Source organism: Episyrphus balteatus, chromosome 4 (assembly GCF_945859705.1).
Source record: "Episyrphus balteatus chromosome 4, idEpiBalt1.1, whole genome shotgun sequence".
In the NCBI taxonomy this organism is placed as follows: Eukaryota; Metazoa; Arthropoda; class Insecta; order Diptera; family Syrphidae; genus Episyrphus; species Episyrphus balteatus.
The window spans coordinates 34,203,211-34,230,775 of record NC_079137.1 but is presented as its reverse complement, the minus strand read 5'-3'; the positions used below and the strand labels follow the sequence as shown (position 1 = coordinate 34,230,775).

Below are 27,565 nucleotides of genomic sequence, written 5' to 3'. Positions count from 1 at the left end.
ATTGTTTTTTTTTTTATTTTTTTTTTTAAGGAGTAGATTGATTTGGTATCATCATGCCTTGCAGGTTGATGTACTGTTGAAATATGATAGGTTGTATTAGATTGATATTCCTTATGGTATGTATGGTACAATTTTTTTATACCAACATCAGACTCCCTCAGGTGTAAATAGTGTGGTGTGTTAGTGTGTTTTCCATAGGTCCATTCATAGAATGTGATTTACTACGCTTGGAAAATAATTTATATTTGCGCAATAGCTTGTGTTCTGAGTTGCTTTGGATCTCGTCCATGAGTTTTGAATGGGCAGAGATTTCTTTTTCATAAATAATATGGAGACGGCTTTTTTTTGTAAGTATATTCAAGTTGAATGGACTTTGCGATGATGGTGAGTTGTTATAGTGATTGAAAGTTTATGATTTTGTTCTTTGTACAAGTACTTGTGCCGAAATTGTTTCAATGGAGCCGTGTTGTGTAGCTTCATATAGTGCAAGGGGTTGGTTATATCGAAATGATGATGTTTCTTTCTTGTTTATTTGTTTGTTTGTCTGTACTTTTTTGCTCTCAAGATTGAAGATTTGTATGTGTGTTTCATGTGAATATGATCTTATACGAGTAGTTGCTTTTATATTTTTAAAACAGTTTTTAGTTGAAGTGGAAATTAAAACATAATATTTTATATTCCAAAAAAGTTGCACATACGCCGTAGTGAACTAGTCCAGGGCTTATATTTAGAAGTTTACTTGGACTTGTTTTTGCAGACTGCGTTTCATATTCACCTTGAAAATCTTTGAAGTTTTGTTTATATACATATATGTTTTGGTTATTGCCATTTTCTCAAAATCGGTTCAACTAATATTTCTATTAGTTCTCAATACAACCTTTTATTATTAATGTTATTAAAGTAGTTCCAAACTTTTTTATTTTATTCATCCTCGATTGTTCAATAGAACTACTATTTAAAATTATCCTGTGGTGTCAGGGTGTTTTATTTCGGAAAGACCCCACGGCATCTCAACCGACGAAAGCATCCTGCTACAAGTGCAATTATTTTTTACTTTGATAAAAGAAAGGATTTTTAAAAAAATCACTAACGATATACCTCCCACAGAATCATTTCTGGTCATATTTGGCAAATCCCAAAAACGTTGTGGACGCGTTGTCTTGGACACGTTTTGAAAGCGTTTTAGGCGCGTTTTGGACGCGTTTTGGTCGCGTTTTGGACGCGTTTTGGACGCGTTATGGACGCGTTTTGGACGCGTTCTAGACACGTTTTGGACGCGTTATGGACGCGTTTTGGACGCGTTTTAGACACGTTTTGGACGCGTTTTAGGCGCGTTTTGGACGCATTTTGGACGCATTTTAGAAGCGTTTTGGACGTGCTTCAGGTGCGTTTACGACGCGTTTTTGACGCGTTTTGGATGCGTTTTGAACGCATTTTTGACGCGTTTTGGACTAGTTTTAGCCGCGTTTTGGACGAGTTTTAGACGTATTTTAGATGCGTCGTTTTGGACGCGTCGTGAAAAAATTTAATTTTATCTACGATTCAAGGCCTTTATATCTATACAGTTTTAATTTTAGTCTATGTTTTTTTTATTTCTTTTATTTATGAGTATTTTAAATTTTGTTTTCCATTATTTGTGCAAAAAGGCACGTTCAATTCAACACAAAAATATTTTTAAAATAATTTTTAATTAATCCACAGCACGTTTTTTATATTTTTATCAATTGAACACTAAATAAATTCTTCCATCCTCCTTGCTTACATGTTGTTTTCAATTTATGCTGTGAAATTTACTCATGTCGTGCTGTTCAGAACGTACGGCATATGCTAAACGAAAGTAAACGAATTGCGCATATGTGCGATATGGTTATTCTTATGAGAATTTGTGTGTGCTCGAGCACTAGTAGTAGCAACATGCAACTTGTCACATGGAAATTACCACATGCATCTAGCCACATACAACTTGCCACATGCAACTTGCCACATGCAATTTGCCACATGCAACGTGCCACATGTAGCTCGCCACATGCTATTCTCCACATGCAACTTGCCACATGCAACTTCCCACATGCAACTTCCCACATGCTACTTACAACACGCAACTTACCACATGCAACTTGCCACACGCAATTTGCCACATGCAACTTGCCAAATGCAACTCGCCACATGCAACTTCCCACATGCAACTTGCCACATACAACTTGCCACATGCTACTTGCAACACGAAACTTGCCACATGTTTCATGCCACATGGTACTTGCCACTGCAGTACTGCAGCGTACTGCATTTTTAAATACTAAAGTACTGTCAACTCTAAAGGCGAAACGATAGCCCTGCTGCCCAATTTCATCAGTCTCGGAGATGGCGATTTTTGCATACCCACGTCCCATAACAAGTATAACTTCAAAAAAACAAACCTATTTTAAGTATAACAATGATTTTATATGATTTTTTCCAAAGCTAAGCCAAGTTCTTAGAAAACTGCCTCTCGCGGCTAAACGGGGGAGCAGCTACATAGGTATTATGCGAGCGTTTTGTTCGGCTTAGAAAAATTGTCAATGTGCTGGAATTCAATGCAACTGTACCAATTTAAGGCGCTGAATTAAAAAAAGCAGCTATACAGAAAATTCTGGATTTGGTTTGGTAGGCCCAAAAAAAATAATTTTTCAAAAATTACAAAAACAGATACAAACGAGTAGTCGAACGTTTTGATTACACTAGTTTAAAATGGTTTTTTGTTTTCTTAAGGTTTTCGGTCTGCTGAACTCGAATCCTTCTTTTAGGACCTGTTTAAATCTTCCCGATATCTTTTTTATTTTCCGAGATATCTTCAAATGCTTGGCTTAATGTATAATGTACGTATGTATGTATGCATAATGTACCATAGAGATATAATGTTACTATCTCCTTTATGATATATTAAAGCAAATACATCTACCTGTTAATTTCATTTTGATTTGGGTGTATTAGCATCTAAGGCGTGCACTGTGGCGTATACTTGCTCTTTTTGATTGGCTCTTTTTTAAATCGCATAAGCAATAGTAGGGGAGGAGAAGACGGTTGATGAAGCTTGAAAATTTGAGTTCATGCAATCATGCAGACTATTTGTTTTATTTTGTATGAACTTATTCAAGAGTAAAATTTCGTTATTTTCAGGTCCCTAGGCTAAGTTTTTTGGCCCGTATACTTTAACTTGATCAAATTTTGGTTACACATTCCAGTTCAAAATTTGATTTCGATTCATAACTCCCAGAGGTGGAATCGGCTGAGGTGATATTTTAGTGTCGTTTTTAACTTTCTATTACTATTATCTCAGTGAAAACGATCACTTCGAGAATATTCAAATGTACCTCGAGTTTATAAAAGTAAACTTGTAGCAGTCTTCTTCTTCCTTTTTTCTCGGCGCTGTTATGATCTCGATGTCGAGGGGATCATAACTATCCCACGTAACTGCTTCACACTAGTGATCCGCCTGTGGGGTTCGCCGGGTTGACCTCAGAAATCGGCGGCAAGCCTCCCGGTTTTGTATTGTTCCATTTCTAAGGCCAACTGAATGCTGGTGGTTTTGCATTTGCTTGTACCAGGAGTTTTTAGGCCTACCTTTCTTTCTATTTCGTGTAAAGTAAACTTGTAGCAGTACTGCAAAATAAATAATTTATCCGATTTTTATATTGAACGAGTACTAAATTAGTCAGAATTTACTCTTAATTAAGGCAATACAGTACTGCTTTTATGAACTCGAGAGCACTTTTGTTTGTACGAAATTGAGGATGGAATGCATACAAAAATAACGGCAAAACAATTTTCGTTTGATAAAATCACCTTACAAGAAACAAAAGTTTCGATTTTGGACGATTTTCATTCAGTTCTGTAATTGTATTCAGTATTAGAGGAACACCCGACTCTGACTTTTTTCCACTCGTAATTATTATGTCGAATAAATTTAATAAAAGACAAATACCAATTCAATGTAATGCTGTTTTATTCAAACGCCTTTTTAAAAAGTATACAATGAACTTTTTTTTATGTTTGTTTTATAATAATTTATGTTCAAATTTAATTTGCATAAAAGAAAATTGTTTTCAATCTGATTCTTAAACAAATTTTTAACAAAACTATATATCAAGAAAGTTAAAATTAAATTATCATTGTGTTCGGTTTGTAAGCTTTAAGCATTTTATTTATAATAAATCTTTTGAACTAACATTGCTTCTTTTTTTGAAAATGAACGCCTCGAATGCTTAAATAATTTAAACCATGCACTTTTTGTTTGTTGATTTTGTTATCTTTTATAAGTGAAAACTAAATTAAATAAAAGGTTGATGCTTTATATTTATTAAAGAACTAACTTAAGATTCTGCTACAGTTTTATTTATTGTGAATCTGAACTTTGGATGTCAGTTTTGTTTCTTTTTTTTATATGTTTTGTTTTATTATTTATTTAATTTTAATTTATAATCCATTCCGTAGCATTGGTCCGAATCCAAAGGTTTGTCTGATACTGTGCCAATAATATCGTCTCCAGTTTGTTTCAGTAGTTTCATATTCGGCAGATGGGATACCAGATTGTTTTAGTGTCAATTGAGTATGATCACGCTAAAAAATATAAAAATATTGTTTTTATAAAATGGTAGGGCTTTAAATAACTCTAAAGTTTTACCATTTGTTCAAGGTCTATTGTAACATTCGAGTAATGGCCAGAAGGCCATGATTTTAGCCTCCAAGATTGACTTATCTTCTTTTCAGGAACCAACTCTTCGAACTTTCCTTGAATGTTTCCACCGAAGAGGGCAAATCTAGAATAAAATATAATAATATTTTTCAGTATACATAAGTCTAAATTCTTTTATGGGGACTATTAAACACGAAAAATGTTCACCGAATAAAAACCAGAGCTTGAATTGAATTGAATCACATCCGCTTTTTTAAGATGGCTACCAAATGGGGGACAATGCAAACAGCCAAGTCTAAAGCAAATGACAGCTCTGAAACCAATACCCGAGGAAAATGCATTGAGACCATAAGGAGAGAAATTTACAAAAATCGATGTTGAGAACATAGGAACAACTTCTGTTGGAAAAAATCATTTAAGGCTGTGCTTTAAGTCTCGACGCATAAGTCGTTACTTAGATATGGGTTTAAATACAACACCCTTAATAGCGAAATGGAAACATATTATGTACTTACATAATGTATAATGATTTTTTTTTTTTGAAGAACTCAGGAGGAAGAACTCAGTTTGAAGAACTCCGAAAATTCGGAAGACATTTAAAGCCACACTAGGTTGAACTAAGAAAACCCAAAGATGTTGTTGAGTATACCAACTAAGACCAGAAGGAAGGAAGAAGGAACCAGAAGGACTGATCGAACCAGTTCTTTAGTTTCCATTTCTACCTACTAAAAATATGCATTTAAAAAAATTATTATACTCATGAAACTTGGCAAAAAGTTTGCTTTTGGGATAAAAACCAAGGATCAAAAAAGTCTATAAAAACTTGGGTGTAAGGGTGTTTTTTTCGCGGACAAGAGGGAGAAGGTATTTTTTATGCTGAATATAATGACATAAAAATAAAGTATATACGATTGCTTTAAGAAAAGCAATTGCCGATTAAAAACAAGGGTGCTTGTTTTTTTTACTTCAACGGGTAAAATATAATCGAAACCCATGTGAAAAAACATGAAAGAAATTCGGGATGAAGGTTTTAGATAAAGTAGGGACAAAGGATTCATAAAGTTCTTAAAAATATTTTTGGTGAAAGTGTGTTTTTTGATGGGTTGAGTTATGTGTGAGAAAGGTATCACAACAGCTGACATAAATTGTATTAATTTTTTAAACTTGGTAAAAAAGTTTTGTTTGTTATAAGAACAAAAGTCTACAAAATTATCTTGAGTGAAAGGGTGTTTTTTTTAAAGAAATTATGAAATTCGGAATTAGTACCACAAAAACTGGGACAAAAATGTTACACCAATGAAAATTGGTACAAATGTTTTATTTATAACAGAAACCAAGAATCTAAGCAGTTTATACAAATATTTCAAGGGAAAGGGTGTTTTTTTTTTGGGAAATAAGGAAAATCCACGATAAGTCCGATAAAATCAATGGTATAAAAGTTACCCTTACGAAATTTATTAAAAATGTATATGTTGAAAAAAGTAAGTAATAATAGTGGCACCCTATTGAAATTCAGCAATAATGTTACTTTTGAGATGAGTAACAAAAATCTTAAGTGTTTATAAGAATATCATGGTTAAAAGGGTGTTTTTTTAGTGAAAACAAAAATGATGAGCCATCCTAATGAAATTTGGTAAAAACGTTAAATTTTGGATGGAAAGCAGGAATAAAAAGTTTTAATTAAAACTTTAGGTGAAATGGAGACAGTAAAATCTGTAATTTGTCCCAAAAAGCCAATGATCCACTTTATTTTTGGTTTCCATGACAAATTGAACGTTTTTATACTTAAGTTCTTAGACGTTTTACATGAATCATTGGCTGTTTGGGACCAATTTGACTCTTAGAGTCAACTTATTTTAAGAATTAAATAACCAAAATGTCGACTAACAGATTAACAACGAAAATAGTTTAATTTAATTTATACTCACTCTCCTCCGCGTACTGGTTCAATTTTCACTTGTCCCCGTGTAAAGGCAGTGACCATTTCTGGTTTAGTTAGTGCATTATACAAATCAAATGCACTGCATTGAAAGTCTTCACTCATAGTCAATGTTTTCACATCCAACTTGTAACCAACTGAAGAATTTGACTCTTCATTTTTATTAGATGTTGGCGAAATAGTTTTTTGAGCTGACGAATTTGAATTATTGAAGGCACTTTTCTTGGGCTGGCCTCCACTATTTGGTGAGGTTACATCTTCACAACCTTTCCTTGGCAATATCAAACCTTTCGAATATTCTTCTTTCAACTCTTTGATATATGTGCCCAATTGCTTCCTAATAACCTCTCTACCCACATTGTACATGTATTGTTTCAATCGATCGGCATCCTCGTTGTTCGATTCGTCTATCGTGATAGTGATTTCAATTTCATTGATATTATACTCTTCCGAGAGATTTGGAATATTTGCCTTGCCAGAGTACTTTTCTTTGGCTCCTGGCAATCGGCCGGACCATTTTAAAACGATGTTCCATTCGTAGAAAAAGATTAATTTGCCTTTTCGATTGTTTGCCGTAGCTTCGCCAGTACAATCTTCTATTTTGTCAATTATAACTTGGGTACCACCTTGATCTGGAAGAAGAATGTCGTTCATAATTGATGTATTAAGATTCTGAATAGTAATAACAAAATTAATTTTCATTAAATCAACAACATGATTACATTAAATAAACAAAGTATTTTATAAAAAAAAGTATTAAATCTCAAAGGGTTATTTGCAACGTCAAGGTATCGATTATCAGGAAACATTTTCTTCAGTCGTAAGGAACACATCCATAAGGGTACTTTTAAGCTTGGCTGTACGCTATGAATTGGATATCGATCAAGTGGATGTGCAAAGTGAACTTGACGAAGAAGTTTACATGAATCTTCTCGAAGGTTTTGATAATGTTAAAGCTAGCAGATTTTGGAATAAGAAATTGGACGAAACATTGAACAAAATTGGACTTTCACAATCAAAAGCCGATCTATGCTTCTATTACAAGACGAAAAACAAAGACAAGACTTTTGTCCCTATTTACGTTGACGACATACTGATTTTTACCAACATCAAAGATGACAAAAGAATTATCAAAGAAAATTTGGCTTAATAATTCGAAATGAAAGATTTTGTAGAAGCTATATAAATTTGAGCTTGGAATGCAAATAACATGCAATAAAGAAGAGGGAAAGTTAGGGATAGACCAACGGACATACTTAAAGAATATTCTCAAGTGTTTTAATATGGAGGATTGTAATCCGGTGTCCACACCCTTAGATATCAATCAGGGAAACATGGCAACAAAGTAAAGGATGTGGGGTCGCTACCTAAAAACAAAAACAAAATTATTTGGCTTCAAAAAAAAAAAAAAAAAAATTTTAAACTCAGCTAATAAATCGAGTAGCAGAGCAAACAAACTATTTTGTTACAATGGAATTATGAATAAAAATTCTGAAAAAATTTTTAATTTTCAAGGGATTTAAGTTGTGAAATTCAAACAGAAAAGAACTTTTATAAAAATAATAAAAGAAAATATTTCTAATTTAGAAAATTTGAGAAAATTTTATTTTGCGTATCCCTCGCCTAAAGTAAAATTAGAAAGTCTTTTTGAAAGTCTATATTGTCTTATGTAATATCCTTCTGGTTTTTGAAAAACAACGAAAAAACGTGGATTAAACGTTTCTTTTTTCCTTCGCTGAACTGTTTTTTATTAAAAAAAAAAGTTTTATTCTACGAAAAGAATAAATAAGGAAACAGGAGCACTAACCAAAGCTGATATTCCTGAACCTGCAATTCTCACAAATACTATAATATAGTGATTTCTGTTTGACGCATAGGAATTAAACTATAAAGAAAATTCCAAATTACGAATCATTATCATATAAACTATATGTATAAAGGAAAAATCCGATATCAAGAGGAAAATTGATTCTCAAGATCCTATGAACTTTTTGTTCCTGGTGTTAATTTTTTTTTAATCTGTCCTATTCCTAATCCAGTTCTGTAATCTTTTATTTTTTTTTAAATAATTTTAATTCATATTCCATAATTAGTTTTAATTCTAGTTTTATTTGGTCATATACAGGGTGTCCCAAAAGTTAACGTCCAAACGAAAACGGTAGATAGGGTAGGACAGTTATCAGAAAAATAATAAAAAAAATCGCAGCTATATATTTTGTGAGTTATGGGCATTTGAATAAAAGTCGAAAAAATGGTCACCCTGTGACGGTTTTTTATGTGCCGTGACTACAAATCTTAATTTTTCTCATTTCCTTTTCAGGAGCTTTCAGAATACAAAAACCTTAATAATATGGAAAAATAACCTATCTCGGTTATTTATGGATTATTCTCAGCAATGTTACACCATATTGAAAAAAGAATTGAACACACCAACTCTTAAGGTAACTTGCCGAAACATCGTAGTGCATTTTTTTTACACTACGGTTCATTGAATTAGAGTCATGTAAAAATGTTTAGTACTTAGTTGGGCAAAAAAGTAATATTTTCTTTAAAACTGATGCAGCTGAGTAAAAATTTTTGAATGCATTTGGTAGCAGGGTTATTCAAGGTTCCGTAACAAAAGAAAAAAATGAGAAAAATTAAGATTTGTAGTCACGGCACATAAAAAACCGTCACAGGGTGACTATTTTTTCCCATTTTTAATAATTATCTAAAAATTGTATTTATTTTTGTTGGATTGTGCGGGAATTCACTCGTTGTGGAAACGTGTTAATTTTTAAATTCAATTCTTTAAAACAGGTGATCACATATAAAATCCTAACAATTGTGCGCACAAAGAAATTTAATTCAGGTATGAGATTATTCTAGCCTTTTTTTTTTGTTGCTAAAATACAATATTGAGTGATTTTCTAGTTAACTTACATATATCTTTCATATAAAAAAATAAATAACTTATTTATAAATATCTCAATACTAATATTCATTATAATACAAACCATTTACTAATTTTTAACAAAAATCATAATTTTATAAGCAATAAATTTTAAGAAACGTTAATTGACATTCCCATTCAATAAAATTAATTTGTTCGATAATGAAATGAACGTTTATCTGTTTTTATTTCGATATTGGAACAAAATTAAAATGAATTCGTAAATTTCATAAAGGGTGGTTGGTGGTTGATGGTACTAGGGGCTGTCGCACAAATCGGAGCACGCGGCAGCCAAGGAGTCTTCTCAGAAATGAGTTAGGCAGAAAGAGGGAATGCTCAAGGGTGCCAATTCCAACAATGGTGCCTGTGCATTGCATGGACAAGTAGGTTGATCAGTTAAAAGGTTCTTCATTCACTTCCTCATATCGTTTAAATATAATTTAATGTAAAGTAGCTTAATTTCACTAGTAAATGTTGTCTGTCTGTAGTTCTCTTATTTTTTATGTCCTAGTTCAGGGATGGCGAACCAATGGCACGCGTGCTATTGGTGGCACGCAATAAAATATTTCCGGCACGCTACCAATTAAGTAATCTAATTGCCATTTGAGCGACATTCAACGATTTTTACAGTAAAATTTTTCTTGAGATTTTGTAAAACTGTAAAAATCTCTTCTTCTCAGAAGACGATACTGACGTTCTGAAGAACGGATTGAATTTACATGAAAAACCAAACGATGTAAAATTAACTGAACAGTTTTTTATCGGTAGGTAATTAGGTTTTAACAAATTAAGGAATTATGGGAAATGCTAGGTCTACTGGACCCTGATACGACATCCTTTGATAAAATTAACATGTCTAAATCTTACTGGAAATTGAAGAAATTGAAATGTAGCTGAACGAATTTCAATCTCAAAAATTAGTCGAAACAAGGAAAGAGTTGGAATCAATCGAACTAGAGAGGGTGGAGGGTAATACAACGAACAATTCCAATTCCAAATTAATGGAAACATGAAATTGGAAAAGTTGGAGATCTTGACAGTGTTTTCACCTACTTACGCATGTGAGTCATAATTTGTCCAAATAAATAACATTAAAGATTCGCTTAGAAGCAGATTGTCAGGTGATTCCAACTTTTTCTTTCAGTTCAGCCTGTATTTTGCTTAAAGTGTCGAAACGTAGCCGTAATATAAACAACTTGGCATCGAGTTCACAACAAGAGAAGTCACACTACAATATGTATTTCTTTCACTTTTTATTTTTTGTTTCTTTGTTTTATTTTGTTGAGGTAGGTACATCTAAAAATTGAAAAGTGAAAAATTTCAAATTCATTTTTTTCAAACTCAGTTTTTCCGAACGTAAAATTTGAAACAATGATGCAGAAAGCTTATTTTTTGGTGCCAAAAACAATTTTTGTAGTTTTTTTCAAAAACAAACAAATAGCGCTATAAAGTATAAAGAAATAAAAATTTTGTAAACCTCCCACTTTTTGCAAAAAGTAGCCATTTAGTTATACCTTTAATCTGAAATTATGTTTTTTTTATTAAAACGAACTACAATAATAAATCTGTTATTTTCAAATTTAAATTAAAACGCTGCGTAGTTAAAATGAATTATTTTTGCTTCGAGTGGTCACAAAAAAAACTATACCAAAACTGTATGGCACGCCGAAGGCACCTCAAATAAATATTTTTTTTTAAATGGCACGAGGCTCTAAAAAGGTTCGCCATCCCTGTCCTAGTTTATTTCAATTTTCACTTGTTTTGTAATGTCTTGTAATTTTCTTTAACCAGGCATGATATTATAAGCGGTAGTCCAGATAGTCGGGTCAAAATGAACCCACCCCACAACCGGCGAGCTAAGCAAAGCACTTTAAACATGCCTGACCTGGCCCTGTTTATCGGACACCCTTTCACCTATGGTTTTCTGTAGGATCTGTACCTACAGGATGGTAGGGTTGACTATATTCTCACCATCACTGATGGGAATGGTCTTATACCGTTACAAGGAGAAACTGATTATATGAAAACTGTTCCATATTAAGAAGCAATCGGCAGCATTTTATATGCAGCACAAGTAAGTCTCCCAGATACCTATATCTTTTGCAGTGGGGGCTTTATCAAGATTTAATAATAATCCTTCAAAATCTCACTGTGAAGCGGTTAAACGACTTTTTAGTTATATAAAAGGAAAATTAGATTATAAGAATACACTCGTGACAATGAAGGATGTCTAAAAGGTTTTTCAGATGCTGACTGAACTAAACTAGTGACTCAAATGACAGGTTGCCTCTTTAAATACCAAGGGGAACCTATTTCATGGAATGCAAAGAAACAACCTACTGTCGATCTCTCCACCACAGTGGTCGAGTATATGGCTTTAGCCTCAACTTCTCAAGAAGCACTTTGGCTTCAATAATTTTGGACAAATGAGATAACCCCCAAAGAATTATAGAAGAGCTTACCTATTTTCAAATCACTAAATAGCGACTTGAGTCGTTCTTTTGACCATAATGTGGCATTTTTCTCAGTCCAATGCCAATTGTTCACGTTGGTGGCATCAGGACGCTCTTCGACAATCCAACGTGGGTCACCTTCTCCCCATTTAGCCATGATTAATGCAGATGGTTTAATGAAATTTGTGTGGTTCTCCCGAGTTTTGCTTTTAGCAAAGAAAATTTGATGTTGTTACTTTTTTCAACTTTATAGAATTGATTTTACTTTGTTGAATATAATTTTTTTATTTATAAATTATTTCTTTTTGTGAATTATAAAAATCACGTTCTTTTTTTGTGGAAGACTGGAAAACCAACCGACTAGCGACGAAAAAAAAATTTTTTTTTTGCAAAATGACAATTGGATAGTCACTGCAGATTGAGCTTTTTAGCAAAATAACCTTCTCGCTCTTTCGAGTTAAGTTTGAAGAAAAATCTAGAAAAATCCAACAACAAAATAGTTAGTTTGAAGAAAATTTTATATTTTGTCTTTTTCTTTTCATTGATTTTGACAGTTTGGGAAAGAACTGGAAAATTACAAAAATAACAAAAAAAAAATTTTTCGAGATGTCAGATGGAGGGGAAGAAGAAACTTCGAGAAATAAACGTCAAAAAATTTTTCTTCGAAATTTCTGGGTGTTTTAGTACTAAAATATATAAATTTAGTACATAGTTTTTTTTTTCGAACATTGATTAAGGTGTGAACAACATGGATGCAGTTCGACGCGACACATTGGGAGAGAAAGTGAGGTTAATGGCAAAAACAGATGTGCGGCGCATCGCTACATGTGCATCACTTTTTAAATTATTGATGCTGATTTTTGTCAAAAAAAAAATTGATAACCTTGAAATTATTTTTGTAAGAAAACGATAAAAATGGATTATAAGCGGTTAAAATGGAAGAAATAATTAAATTTATAAAACAAAAACAAGATAATTTTCCCAAGTAACAATTTTGCTTGCATAAGGTCCATTTTGTTCGATTCGAAAAACTATAGTTAGTATACATTTAGTTTAAGGCTTACTTACGCAAGTCAACCATTTTGGAAAAAAAGGAGGTCTCCATAAGGCTATCTAAAAGTGTCTAGAAAAGAAGCCTTGTAAATATCACTTAAAATAGACCTTTATAAGACCTGTTTGAACCTTTCTAAAGAAGCCTTGTATTTTCAAGTGACAGCCCAACTAGCACAACAGCTTCTATAAATTGAGATCTCACAGGTAGGGTGTTTTCATAAACGTCTACCTAACTTAGGCCTGCGTTAGTCGTGTTCATAAACTCAGATCTGCGATCGGACTAACTTAGTCCAACTGCAGTTTTGCTGTTCATAAACGTCAGTATGTCGTCCACATCGGGCAGATTGCGCAGCCAAAATTTTATTGCTGCAGAACTCAAGGAGAAATTTATTTGACTCTTGATTTTATTTTTTTTTTGTTAATAAATGTAAATATGTATTGTAAAAAAAAAAAAATGAAAAGTAAACATATTAATTAGGGTGGTGCAAAAAATGTTTCTTTTTTCATTTTTCAAAAAATTTAAATTTTAATGACACATTTAAATTTTAATGACACCCTTGTATATATAAACTATATAGTTTATATATACAATGATGTTACAGAAAATTTCGAAATCGTGTTTTTTGAGGTAATAAGTTTATATTAATTTTTTTCGTATTAGGGTGGCTCTAAAAAATGTTATCTTTCTACAGTTGCTTGAAGAATTCCAAAAAAATCAACGTGGATATTGTTTTGACCAAATTATCGAAGAAAAAAAAATTTCCATTAGGGTGGTTCAAATTTTTTTTTTTAATTAATTACAAAAAAAATTATTTTTCTCTGCAGAGAAAGTTTGTAAAACATGGTTTATGAAATAAAATGTAAAATTGGGGTAGGTATTTTCGAATTAGGGGGCTCAGAAAAATGGTATATTTAACATTTACGCTTGGAATTCAACCAAATTCAATTTAATTAATTCAGCATGAATTTAATATTACTATAGCAAAAATGCACTTAACAAACTTTCTGTGCACTAAAAATCATTTTTTTTTTTCAAACGCATAAAAAAACTTTCTTGAACACCCTAATTAAAAATATTTTTTCCATAGATAATTTGTTTTAAATGTGAACTCCTCGGTGTTTTCATTATTTTTTTTCTTAGAAGAAAGTATTTTTTTTTAGCCACCCTAATGTAACACGGTTTACAAATTTTTCGTGTTATTAAAAACAATATTTTCGGGAACTGAAAATGAAATATTTTTTTGCCTAAAAAAAATTCATTCTGTGGTAATTTTTTTATATTTTTTTTTTCTGACGTTTATGAACACTCAGTGACTGCTGAAAATTGTACCAACGCAGATTTCCGACGTTTATGAAAACACCCATAATTTGTTTCAAATGTGAACTACTCGGTGTTTTTATTATATTTTTTTAGCCACCCTAATGTAACACGGTTTACAAATTTTTCGTGTTATTAAAAACAATATTTTCGGGGACTGAAAAAGAAATATTTTTTTGCTTAAACAAAACTCATTCTGTGGTAATTTAAAAAAAAAATTTTTTCTGACGTTTATGAACACTCAGTGACTGCTGAAAATTGTACCAACGCAGGCCTGCAAACATTCTGCAGAATTGGTGTGTTCATTAATGCAGCAAAGCAGAAAGACGATTGGACAGACGCAGATTTCCGACGTTTATGAAAACACCCGTACTACTTTTTATACAGCTTGTATTGAGCTTGCTTCAGAATTTAATTGCTTATAGAAGTTCGAACTTGTTTAACATTTTCTAATAAGTTGTTTAAATACTGTTAAAGAAACTTAAACGAAAAAAAGATTCTTTTTGGAAAAGCTTGTTTAATGAATTTATAGAAGCCTTACAGAAATTACCAAGTTTAGTATTTGATTTTTGGTTTTGATATTGAATAATCTAGCTTGGACACTTTTTGGTTTTGACACTGAATAATTTAGCTCAGACATTTTTTTTACATTTCTGCTATTTGAACTGATTAAGTTTTTGATTTAATTAATGAATATACTAGGATGGCCGAGTGGGTTGAGTGGCGGACTGCCACCAAGTAGGTACGAAGTTCGATTCCTGGGTGTGGTAAAAAAATTACATACTTTTAAAATTATCAATAGATATACTAAAAACTAATGGAATAATATATATAATTTCAGGTCAAAAGATAAAATTTATGATTTAAAATCAAATAAAAACCAGTTAAAAAAGAATTCTTTTTTGTTTTTGTAGTTGTTTTTTTTAATTTCGATAAGACATGTATTAAAGAGCTATACAAGCTCTTACGAAGCTATCTGTCAAATCTCAAAGCTTCGGTAGAGCTTCGGTAAAGCTTCGTTTGAAATCCTTATAGAGGGTTGAACTTGTATAACGTTCTCCTTTTTCCATGCCCAACAACCTTACTAAAGTTTAAAAGAAGCTGAAATGTAGCTTTTGTAATACCTTAACCGAAGCTGAAATGTTAGTTGGGTAGACGTCCATCTCTTAAGAAGTATCGCGATTTTCGTCCTCAATTTGTTGGCTCCAGCAAGGAATCTTATTACTGGTTGCCGGTGGTGTGGATTGCGGAGGCTTGGGTAATGTCAGTGGTTACAGCGGTTCACTTTGTGAAGGCGTGGCAGCATGTGGCGTTGGTGGTGGGAGTGGTATAATAGCATGGTGTCGGTGGCGTATGGCGGTAGCATAGATATATACTTCTGGAGATTAAGTAGCTGGTGAGCAGCTTTCAGTTTCTGTCGTTGGTTTTTTATATTTTTACTCGTTGTAGCAGTGGCGTCTGTTGGCAGCGTTTTCCCTTTTGAATAGGGCTTCAAAATCGGCTTCATTTTTTTTAAATAAAGAAAAAAATTTCCGAATTCTCTTTTTTTTACAAGATCAGAAGATGGCGTCCTAGCACGTTGGCGGTAAAAACGGAAGTCCTTTCATATCAAAAATAAAAACGTAAAATCAGAAAAACGTTAATTAAACAGATTTTCAATATCAAAAAAGAAATTTTAGAATTTGAATCGATATATTGTCCAGCTACGGTAGTTAATTTTCTATTTTCATGCTAAAATACATACATAAAGGGTAAAATTCAGATACTCCAAGCTTCGTAGTCGATTTTCTCCCAACATTTTTTTGAAACATTAGCTGCGTTCCTTTGGAAATATTTATCTACTGTTTAGTACTTAAAACTACTTTGAACTACTTTTTCTATACTGAAAAAGTAGTTCAAAGCAGCTTTAAGTACTAAGCAGTAGATAAATATTTCCAAAGGAACAAAGCTATTATAGTTTTCAGGCAGCAATTTGTACTTTTTTAATAAGAATTAATTTAATATAATTGAAATAGGTATGTTTTTAACTATACTTTTGCAAATATTTTGGAGATGTATGTGCTGTAGCAGAAGCAAAATAATTGATATGTCAAACAAAACCTGAAAATATCCTGTGTGAACACTTTTCGAGTTTCCGAAAACTTTTTGCGGAAATTATAATTTTCGTTTTTTGAATCTTTCCCATAAAGGGCTATTATAGTACACAGATCCCAACTAACATTTCAGCTTCGGTTAAGGTATTACAAAAGCTACATTTCAGCTTCTTTTAAGCTTTAGTAAGGTTGTTGGGCATGGAAAAAGGAGAACGTAATACAAGTTTGACCCTCTATAAGGATTTTAAACGAAGCTTTACCGAAGCTCTACAGAAGCTTTGAGATTTGACAGATAGCTTCGGAAGAGCTTGTATAGCTCTTTAATACATGTCTTATCGAAATTTAAAAAAAAAATTACAAAAACAAAAAAGAGTTCTTTTTTAAATGGTTTTAAATCATGAATTTTATCTTTTGATCTGATATTATATATAACATTCCATAAGTTTTTAGTATATCTATTAATAATAATTTTAAAAGTATAGGTATTATTTTTTTACAACACCCAGGAATCGAACTTCGTATCTGCTTGGTCGTAGTCCACCACTCTACCCACTCGGCCATCCTAGTATATTCATTAATGAAATCAAAAACTTAATCAGTTCAAATAGCAAAAATATGTCCGAGCTAAATTATTCAAAGTCAAAACCAAAAAGTGTCTGAGCTAGATTATTTAATATCAAAACCAAAAATCAAATACAAACTTGGTAATTTTTGTAAAGCTTCTATAAATTCATTAAACAGGCTTATCCGAAAAACAAGCTTTCTTCGTTTAAGTTTCTTTAACAGTATTTGAACAACTTATTAGAAGTTTTTAAACAAGTCCGAACTTCTATAAGCAGTTAAATTCTGAAGCAAGCTCAATACAAGCCGTATAAAAAGTAGATCCTGCGAGATTTCAATTTATAGAAGCTGTTGTGCTAGTTGGGATGGAGCTAAATTTTAACTCCCATACAAATTTCTCTAAAAAATTTAGCCGAGCTAAAATGTATTTAACAATTTCAAACCAGATTCAGCTGGAAAATCAGACATTTTTTTGTTTCCAAATTTACACTTTTTATCTGTCACACTTGAGTGAACGAAGTAAATAATCAAAAAAAAAAGAAAACAAATTAAAAATGTCAGCTTAAAAATAAAGTGTGTATTTTCTCTAGACTAGTACTTATGTAAACACCCCCTTTAGTTTGCAAATTGAAAAATCTTTAACTTTTTGAACACACCCTTAATTTCAGTTCAGTGGATAAAATGTACTAAAAGTCAACATCATGGCTGAACATCTCTTTCCGTTTCCTTTTTTGAGAACGCTGCCAAAATGAAAGCTAAGGGACAGGTAAATTTCCCAAAAAAAATGTTCAATTTATGTGAAATAATATTTAAATATCGCAAAAAACAATGTTTAATTAATAACAAAATGATACTCTGTTGATTTTTCGTGAATTTATCTTGGTTTTTTCAACAATTACCTCAAAAATCGTGTCCAATCACCATGTGTTATGGTTATCTGTCAAAATCCCATCGAAAAAAAAAAAATACTTGTGTTGGATTTATTCCTGAAAAAAAATTAATGAAATCGTTTTTATTCAATTGCAAGATAACCTAATGAAAAAAAATTTTGTTTTATGTGAATTAAATATTTATGAAAAATTTGTGTCCTAATGCAACCATGAATAATAAACAAAATAAAATTTCCCATTTCAGTTGAAGGAATACGAAGTCATCGGGCGCAAATTGCCCACAGACAAGGAGCCCCAAACTCCTCTCTACAAAATGAGAATTTTCGCCCCAGACAACATCGTGGCCAAGTCACGTTTCTGGTATTTCTTGCGTCAACTGAAGAAGTTCAAGAAGACCACCGGCGAAATTGTCTCCCTCAAACAGGTCTACGAGACATCGCCAATTAAAATCAAGAACTTTGGCATCTGGCTGCGTTATGACTCGCGTTCCGGCACACACAACATGTACCGCGAATACCGTGATCTGACTGTCGGCGGAGCCGTCACTCAGTGTTACCGAGACATGGGTGCACGTCATCGTGCTCGTGCCCACTCAATCCAGATCATCAAGGTCGAGGCAATTGCTGCCAGCAAAACACGCCGCGTGCACGTGAAGCAATTCCATAATTCGAAGATAAAGTTCCCATTGGTGCAAAGGGTCCACCACAAGGGTAGCAGGAAATTATTCTCGTTCAGGAAGCCAAGGACTTACTTCTTGTAAGAAGTTACAGTGAAGTTTTGTTTTTTTATAAGAAATTTTTGATGATAGCTGTAAACTGAAGATACAAAAAAAAACAATGGAAAATAAAAAGCCAATTTTTATTTTCCAAAAATAATTGGAGTTTTCATTTGGAAAAAGGTCAAGGACAGATACCTGGACAAAGGTAAGTGGAATTCAAAGGATTTGGATCAACACAGATCCAAGTGGTTGTCAGCTGCCAATTGAGCACTATCTATTGCTCTATTGGTGTAGGAACGCAATTTTGAAACAAATGCTTTCATCCAATGAGTACTTTTGATCTGGTGCAAGAGAGTAGATTAAGCTCTGGTTGCAGGATGCGTCAACCTAAACATTTAGCACAAGTTAGGTGTGACTAGTGTGCTTAACAATCAAATGTTAATGCATATCCGGCCAAATCTTAAACGCTTCTTTTGCAAAGGAAGTATAACAAACTTACATATTTATAAAATGCAAATGCGGAAGTACACAACATTTGCCTTGTTTTATATTGCCTGTGATCCAGGGAATAAAACGAAATCCGACTTTCGTTGTAAAGCAAATATGTAACTACAAAAATCACGGATACATGGATCACGAGGAAAATAAAACAGCTATTATTTTCATATTTGCTTAAATTTGTATTTGCATTTTTGTATGTCAAATTAATTTTTGATTAGTCTACCTGCTGAGAGTACCTGCATTCATAGTGTCCGCTTAGCTGAAAATTCATGATCACAATTTTGGCAAGGAAAAGTCAGTTGGCAAAGTAGTCAGGGATTTTTTTCTATAACATTTTTTAAATATTGGCCCGCATGCATACAAAATAGTAACTACTATCAATATTAAATTAATGTGGTCTTCATGTTGTTCATGGATCCATAAAGACTGGTCTTGCTAGTGTTTTTTGGTACCTTCATATTTTCCTAAGACTTGTTTATTACGTTTTCAAAAACACTCCTGCAAGGAGAAGTTTGTTAACATCCAAAACGGGGTGTCCTAAATTTCCTATAAAATATTCCGGGATTCGATGGTAGGAGAACAAAAGAGTTTAGACAGATGCCTCAACATACTTGAAAAGTTTAAACATTTCTTCACTTTGCAAAAAGATGTTCAAAAACGCAGCCTATTGAAAACTTTTAACATTTTAAGACGAGTTCTTGGATTTCTAGCTTACATTTTTGTATAGTTTATATCGTAATTTGAACCTTATGAACAAAACATCAAGCCAAAAAAACTTTTAGTATTTTACTTATATGAAGGCTTACTTACATATGTACATATTGATAAAAAAAAACTTACTTGAACCCCTATTAGGATTGTCAACTTTCAAAATAAATTTCGATCTCTTATTATTATCTTCTTCTTCCTTTTTCTCGGCGCTGTTATGATCTCGATGTCGAGGGGATCATAACCTTCCCACGTTACTGCTTCACACTAGTGATCCGCCTGTGGGGTTCGCCGGGTTGACCTCAGAAATCGACGGCAAGCCTCCCGGTTTTGTATTGTTCCGTTTCTGAGGCCAACTGAATGCTGGTGTTTTTGCATTTGCTTGTACCAGGAGTTTTTAGGCCTACCTTTCTTTTTATTTCGTGTTGGAACGTTATATGATATTGCTTTTTTGACGGGGTTCTCAGGATCTCTCCTTTGAACATGGCAATACCAACTGAGTCGGTCGTGTTCAATTTTTAAGGAGATGGTATTTTTAACATGAAGGCTTCCTCGGATCTTCGTACTTCTAATTCTATCAAGCTTTGTTACTCCTGCTGTCATGCGAAGCATCTTCATCTCAGCTGCCGTTAACTTACTCTCATACTTTTTGTACATTGTCCAACATTGTGAACCGTATGTGAGTGCTGGACGCACAACTGCGGTGTAGATATTGTTTTTAAGGAATTGAATATTAAATAAATCTTATTTAATTAAGAAAGAAATATTTATTAAGAAAACGAATTGAACAATGTAAAAGAATTTAATAGAATGAAAATTAATTTTAAAAACAATATTGAATTACTCTCAAAAACAAACTTGATTTAAAACATAAAAACTGAGTTATGAAAATGTTAAAGTAGAATTAACACAATAAATAATGAATAACTTCAACACTTTCCCTTGTTAATTGATGCTTGACATTTTTAGAAGAGACCCATTTCGCCGGATAAAAGTTTTAGTCTTGGATAAGGAAGTGGTTTCGTCATTATATCAGCTACTTGTTTTTCTGTTGATATTTGCTGAATTTCAAGCTTGCCTTCATTTACTTTTTCTCGAATGAAGAAATGTTTAACGGAAATGTGTTTTGTTCTTCGATGAAACTCTGGGTTTTGAGCGAGTCTGACCGCTGCAGAATTGTCCACTTGAAGAATTGGCGTTTGTTTCAACTTCATTATTCCTTTGAATAACCTACAGAGCCAAATTATTTCCTTCGCTGCTTCGTTTGCTGCTACGATTTCAGCTTCAGTTGTAGACGTTGCTACCATTGCTTGTCTCTGACTCAACCAAGAAATAGCTCCTCCAGCATGAGTAATAACTACACCAGAAGTTGATCTTCCAGTGTTAGTGCACCCACCAAAATCTGCATCACTAAAGCATTCTATGATTCCTCTTTTTGTATTTTCTCTGTATTCAATACCCAAGTCCACAGTACCAGCAATGTATCGGAATACTCTTTTGACTCGGGTGACGTCTTCTGCAGTTGGATTTTCTAAAGATCTGGAGAGGAATCCGATGCTATATGCCAGATCTGGTCTTGTTCCTAGCATAAGGTACATCAAAGCACCAACTGCTTGTCTGTATGGGAAGTTACCTTTTTGAATTTCTTCTTTCCCTGTTTTTGTGATTTCAGGAGTCTTTACCATCGGTGTTGAAATTGTTTTGCATTCGGTAAATTGAAATCGATGAAGAATTTTTCTCACGTGCGCTTTTTGACTGACTTTTATTCTGTCTTCTTTTTGTTCTATCTCTAATCCCAAAAAGAAGCAAGCTTTCTTTGAGATAATCTTAAACTCTGTTTTCAGCTCTTCAATGAATGTATTTAGTTCATGAGCATCGGTTGACCCAACAAGCCCATCATCTACGTATAGAACAAGTATGATTTTCTTCCCGTTTCTCTCCCTCATATACAAACAAGGATCAGCGTCACTTACTCTGAATCCAAGTTTGGAAATGAAGCTGCCGAAACGCTTGTTCCAACACCTTGATGATTGTTTTAACCCATATAAACTTTTTCTAAGCTCACATACCTTGTTAGTGCCATCTTCGTATCCATTGGGCTGCTTCATGTAAATAACTTCTTCCAAATCTCCATACAGGAAGGCTGTTGACACGTCAAACTGGATAAGATGCATCTTCTCGCTTGCAGCAATACTAAGAACTGATCTAATAGTTCCCAATTTCGCTACCGGGCTAAAAGTTTGACTATAATCAATACCTTCTCTTTGACTAAATCCTTTGGCCACCAGTCTTGCTTTGTACTTATCGATGCTGCCGTCTGGATTTCTCTTTAAGTTATAAACCCACTTACAAGAAATTGCTTTAGCCCCTTTTGGTAAATCTGTCAATCTCCAAGTTTGATTTTCATGAAGAGATGTCATTTCTTTTTGCATAGCTTTCTTCCATTCAGATTTGTCCTTGGAATTAATTGCTTCTTGATAGGTTTCAGGATTTGATGAAGAATTGATGTAATCTTCTGCTGCCATTACATAATCGTTAAGATTTTGCGGTTTTCTTAAAGTTGATCGTTCTCTTAGTCGTTCACTTATTCTTTCTTGCGGGATATCGTTTTCTTCACTTTGAAAGCTATTTTTTTCACTTTGAAAACTGTTTTCATCCCCAGTTTCGTACTCATCTGAATATATGTTATTTTCTGTATTGTCTGGTATATCTGGCTGTTCTTTGCTGATTAGTTCAATATCTCGAAGGGGTAGTTTTACAAATCTTTCACATATAATCGGATTTTCCTGAAACTTTACATCTCTTGATAAGATTACTTTGTTTTCTTCTTTGATGTAGATTCTATAACGCTCATCACCATCATACCCCACATGGTAGCCTTTAACCGCTTTTTTGTCCATTTTCTTTCTTTTCTGGATTGGAATATGAGTGAAGCAGGTAGATCCAATAATTCTCAAATGCTTGATTCTGGGTTTTTTACCTATCCACAATTCGTACGGGCTTACACCGTCCACTGAAGACTTTCCAGTTCTGTTGAGAATATAAACTGCTGAATTTGTAAGCTCCGCCCAAATTGCTTCTGGATAGTTTGCTTCTGTGTTAGAGTATTTAAAAGTTCTTGCCATCTCTACCAGGGTCCGGTTTTCACGCTCACTGCCGCCATTCTGTTCAGGCGTATATGGGGCCGTCAATCTGTGCGTAATTCCGTTTGAACTGAGAATTTGTTTAACTTCGGCATTATCAAATTCACCGCCATTGTCACTGAGTAGTTCTTTTATGGAATGGCCCAACATCTTTGCATGAGCAATAACTTCTTTTAGCACATTCTTGACCTCTGACTTCTGTTCTATGGCAAATCCATACCGGAACTTGGAATAGCTATCTTTGAAAACAACCAGGTACTTTTTCTTTTTGAAGGAATCACTAAAAGGACCACACACGTCAGTTGACATCAGCTCTCCTGGTGTTGTGGCTTTCTTCCTTGTTCCAAATGGTAACCTGTGTGCTTTACCATAAATGCATGGTTCACATAAATTTTGATCTAACTTGACTCTGATCCCTAATTCTTTCTCAAGCATTTGTTTGACATGTCTTTTGTCTTGATGTCCCCATCGTTCATGGTAAAGCTGCAGTGTGTTTTCATCTTCAACGGCTACATTGAATTGCATGCTAGACTTCACACTTGAAACGATTGGTATAATGGATGCTTTGTATAGTGTTCCATTCAATTGTCGACTTCTGCACAGCACTGTTTCGCCATCTACATCAAGCCAACAGTTTGTAGCTGAGGACTTGAAAATACTATTTTGATTTCGGTCCTGAGCAGCCAAAACAGAAAACAAATTGCGTGATAATGTCGGAACATACCATACATTATTCAGTGTAACATTCTTGTTGTTGTGGGTTGATTTCACTCTTATCGTTCCACTTCCAACAGCGCTTAATATTTCTTTACCAGCAGCTTGAATTCTACAAGGGCTTTCAAACTCTTCAAAATCAATGAACCAGTCTGGACAGTTGGTGACATGTCTTGTGGCACCATTATCTATCCACCAATCCATTGAACTCAACTCTGTTGCATAGGCATCATTGCAGACTGACACTAGAGATGCGTTAATATCAACAAGATTAGTTTTATTGCTGCTTGATGCTAACCCTCTTGTTGGCCTGCCTTCAGCTATCCACTTTCTACAGTCTCGAACCCAATGTCCTTTCTTTCTACAAAAATTACAGACATCATCTTTTTTGCTTCGGGTTGTACTTTTTGGTTTTTGTCGAATCTCTTGCTTCGTTCTGTCAAATCTTGCAACTAATGCCTCTTGAGCCAAGTTTTCAGTATCTTCTCTTTTTCTGAAGTTCCTTTCATACATACATAGTTGCATAGTTAATTCATCAAACGTTTTGTCTTCATCTTTTGTAAGCAGCATCCAGCTTGATCTAAAGGTTTCGAACGAACTTGGTAAAATATGCAATACTTTGCATACTAACATGAGATCTGGTAATGCCTGTTGCTTTTTCGCTTTAAGACCACTGTTCAGTTCGTTCCACAAACTTCTAAGTTTTGCAATATGCATCGATACATCTTGAGCTGGATTCCAGTTGAATGCAAAAAGATCAGTGCAGATCTTAAACAACTGATCCTTTGAAGTTGCTTCGAATTGTTGTTTCAGGGCATCCCATGTTTCATGTGCGGTTTCTTTATCCATGATCTTTTGGTATACTTCTTCCGTAACCGAGCTTGTAATCATGGATTTCGCATAACTGTTTGCTTTTCTATATAAATTGCTCTGTTCTCTATAATAGCTGATTTCATCTGGTTTAGCAGTTGCTGCTAGTTCTTCCGGCTTCTTCAGAATACCATCAATTGCGTCTAGAGCGCCTTCATGATAGTCTAGCAAATCTCTGATTTTCCTCTTCCATATAGGCCAATCAGACTCACTAGCCAAAAGCTTTATATGCTTCGCTAAATCCATTCTTAGAAATCAGAAACAACCAATTCGAAAATTCTCAAATAAAAAATTCAATCAAAATCAAAAATTAAGTTTTATTAATATTCGCGTTTAGGCCCATAACCTATTGTTTTTAAGGAATTGAATATTAAATAAATCTTATTTAATTAAGAAAGAAATATTTATTAAGAAAACGAATTGAACAATGTAAAAGAATTTAATAGAATGAAAATTAATTTTAAAAACAATATTGAATTACTCTCAAAAACAAACTTGATTTAAAACATAAAAACTGAGTTATGAAAATGTTAAAGTAGAATTAACACAATAAATAATGAATAACTTCAACAGTAGAGTCTTCCTTTCAGCTTAGGGGGCATTTTTCGATCACAGAAGATGGCAGAATTTTCCCGCCACTTCATCCACCCTACGCTTACGCGATGATTGATATCGTCATCACAAGTACCTTCGTTATTTATCATAGACCCCAGATATTTAAACTTTTCACACTTGGGAAGCACTACACCATTCAAATAAATGTCAGGAATAGGCCTGTGTGGATCAGAAAATGGGCAGCATAGGTATTCTGTCTTTTTCGCGCTTATGCGGTACCCACTACCTTCTAGAACCTCCACCCATACATCAAGTGCTCGTTGCAGGGATATCGGGTCTTCACTTATGATGGCTCCATCGTCAGCAAAGAATAACTGATGCACTTTTGGGTCCGTCACTTTGCCTTCGAGCAGGTAATCAAGAACGGTAATAAAGAGCAGAGGACTCAAGATCTCTTATTATTATCTAATTTCCAAAAAAAAAAATAAAACAAGAAATGATGGCAACTGTTATTATTTGAAATCTAATTGAAAAATTCCATTAACAAAATTACCAGTTTTCCCCCAAATTAGATTTTAAAACACCAAATTTATGTATTTATCAACTACCAATTGATAGTTGACAATCGTAATAGATGTGTTGGTTTGTTTTTACCTGTAGTTCAAAATAAGGCGTTTCGCCCAGGCACAACAGTTGGACTACAGGTCAAAATAAACCAAATAAAATTGAATTGCCTTCAAAAAGTCTACAAACAAAAACAAAATTTATTTTCTCTTCTTAACCCTTTCGGACCCAGCGTTACTCTCATGTAACTTTTTTTTTTTTAAATCGTAAAAAATATTAAATTAAACAATTTTTTAGGATACGTTGGCTTAATTGAAAGATAATAATGCCTAGTTACTGGATTATTACAAAAAGTTAGTCAAATATCATACCTTTAATTTTTTTTATCGAGAAAGGGATTGAAATTCATATTTTTTTTTTTTGCAAAACAAAATTTTTTATATATGGTCATAATTTTGAAAAAAAGATATAAAAATTGTTAATGCAGAAAGTGTTTTGTTTTTTTTTTTGCTTAGAAGAAGTAGCATACATTATAGTTTCATAAAAAGTTTTTTTTTCTCAGTTCTCTGACTTTTTTTGGTGGTCATAGGCAGTGCAGGTAACTTACATGTAACATTTATTATTTTGGAAAATAACTTTTTGCTATTCATATTTCTTAGTTGTGATGTTTTTGACCCGATAATACCGAAAAAACATTTTTTAATATTGATTTTCATAACTTGGGTTCGAAAGGGTTAAAAAACTTACTATCACGCATAGTAAAAAAATCTTTACCGATCTCAACTATTAAGGATTGATCTGTGTGATTAGTTCATTAAAAAAAAATAAAATAAAATTTTCGGTCGGAAAAGTGTCACAAAATCGGTTTGAAATTGTTCACTTTTTGCAAAAAGTAGCCGTTTTAGTTAAACCTTAAAACAGCATCATAGGTTCCTCATTTTTACTTACTCTATAGGGCAAGTATATTGGTTTCGTGTCAAAAAAAAATTTGAGGTTTAAATCAAAACAAACATTAAGATGATGGAGAAAAGTTCGAAAAATTGAAATCCCACTATTTTGTATAGATGATTTTTATAGTATTCTGAAAGTTGATTTTTTTATCTCGCATAGAAAGTGTACCTACCATACAAATTTTTCAAGTTAAAGCTAATTACTCGAAAACGGCTCTAACGATTTTAACTAAACAGGCGTAATATTCAAAGCAAATGTAATAAAACTGCATTTTTTAGTTTTTCTAATAAAACTCAAATAACAAAAAATTTTTCAAAACAAAATTTTGCCCTAAATGTCGGCTCTTCCCCAAAATCAACAAAATTTCTTTTAATTTTATATATAGGCAGCTCTTAAAATCTAGATATAAAAGTCCTGTTCCATTGGAGGTGGTAGTTTACTACTAGTAGATGTTTTGGTTAATCTAGTACTATTATCTACTCATGCTCTTCTTCCCGAGTAGATACGATTTGTATTGAATTCGTTGAAAGTGCGTTCCATTGAAAATCGCTAGTAAACTACAAGCAGTACTTTGCCACCTCCCGAAGGAACAGGGCTAAACTAATATAATAGTGTTTTGAACTGCAAGAGGAGTACGTGCGACCCAGTCGTGCATTTTACTTACAGTTTGGAACCAGGATAAATCACATAACTTCCACTAAATTTCGACGAATTTTTATCACATCTTTTCATTAAAGTTTAAAATATTAGGGGTATTCACGATTCGATGCAAATGGTCTTGTATCGTTGTAAAAGTGCACAATTTTAACATTTTCTTAAACTAAAATAACCAAATATACAGACTACAATTTTTTTTACACTTTTGCTATACCCTAACCCTATTGCAAAAATAAAATACAATGGTGCAAAATTTGTCTTTAGTAGTTGTAG

At 33.2% G+C, this 27,565-nt stretch overlaps 2 protein-coding genes across 2 annotated transcripts; one reads left to right on the top strand and one right to left on the bottom strand.

Moving 5' to 3' along the window:
• Positions 1-4,312: 4,312 nt before the first annotated feature.
• LOC129918916 (activator of 90 kDa heat shock protein ATPase homolog 1) lies at positions 4,313-12,349 on the bottom strand. Its single transcript, XM_055999684.1, has 4 exons — positions 12,006-12,349; positions 6,601-7,243; positions 4,661-4,796; positions 4,313-4,596 (listed from the first exon to the last, which is right to left on the bottom strand). Exons 1-4 carry the CDS (start codon positions 12,151-12,153, stop codon positions 4,453-4,455), a joined length of 1,071 nt encoding a protein of 356 aa, XP_055855659.1. The 5' UTR covers positions 12,154-12,349; the 3' UTR covers positions 4,313-4,452.
• A 5,334-nt stretch (positions 12,350-17,683) lies between these two features.
• On the top strand, positions 17,684-18,786 carry LOC129918917 (60S ribosomal protein L18a). The gene is made up of 2 exons (XM_055999685.1): positions 17,684-17,787; positions 18,156-18,786. The coding sequence occupies exons 1-2, from the start codon at positions 17,770-17,772 to the stop codon at positions 18,669-18,671; spliced, it is 534 nt and encodes a 177-aa protein (XP_055855660.1). The 5' UTR covers positions 17,684-17,769; the 3' UTR covers positions 18,672-18,786.
• Positions 18,787-27,565: the final 8,779 nt, after the last annotated feature.

Excerpts from the sequence above, each read along its gene's own strand:
- LOC129918916 (XM_055999684.1), bottom strand. The coding sequence starts at position 12,153 with ATGGCTAAATGGGGAGAAGGTGACCCACGTTGGATTGTCGAAGAGCGT. Across the intron at positions 4,797-6,600 it reads GAACCAGTACGCGGAGGAGA|ATTTGCCCTCTTCGGTGGAA; the intron begins GTGAGTATAAAT and ends ATTTTATTCTAG. Across the intron at positions 4,597-4,660 it reads CAATAGACCTTGAACAAATG|CGTGATCATACTCAATTGAC; the intron begins GTAAAACTTTAG and ends TATATTTTTTAG.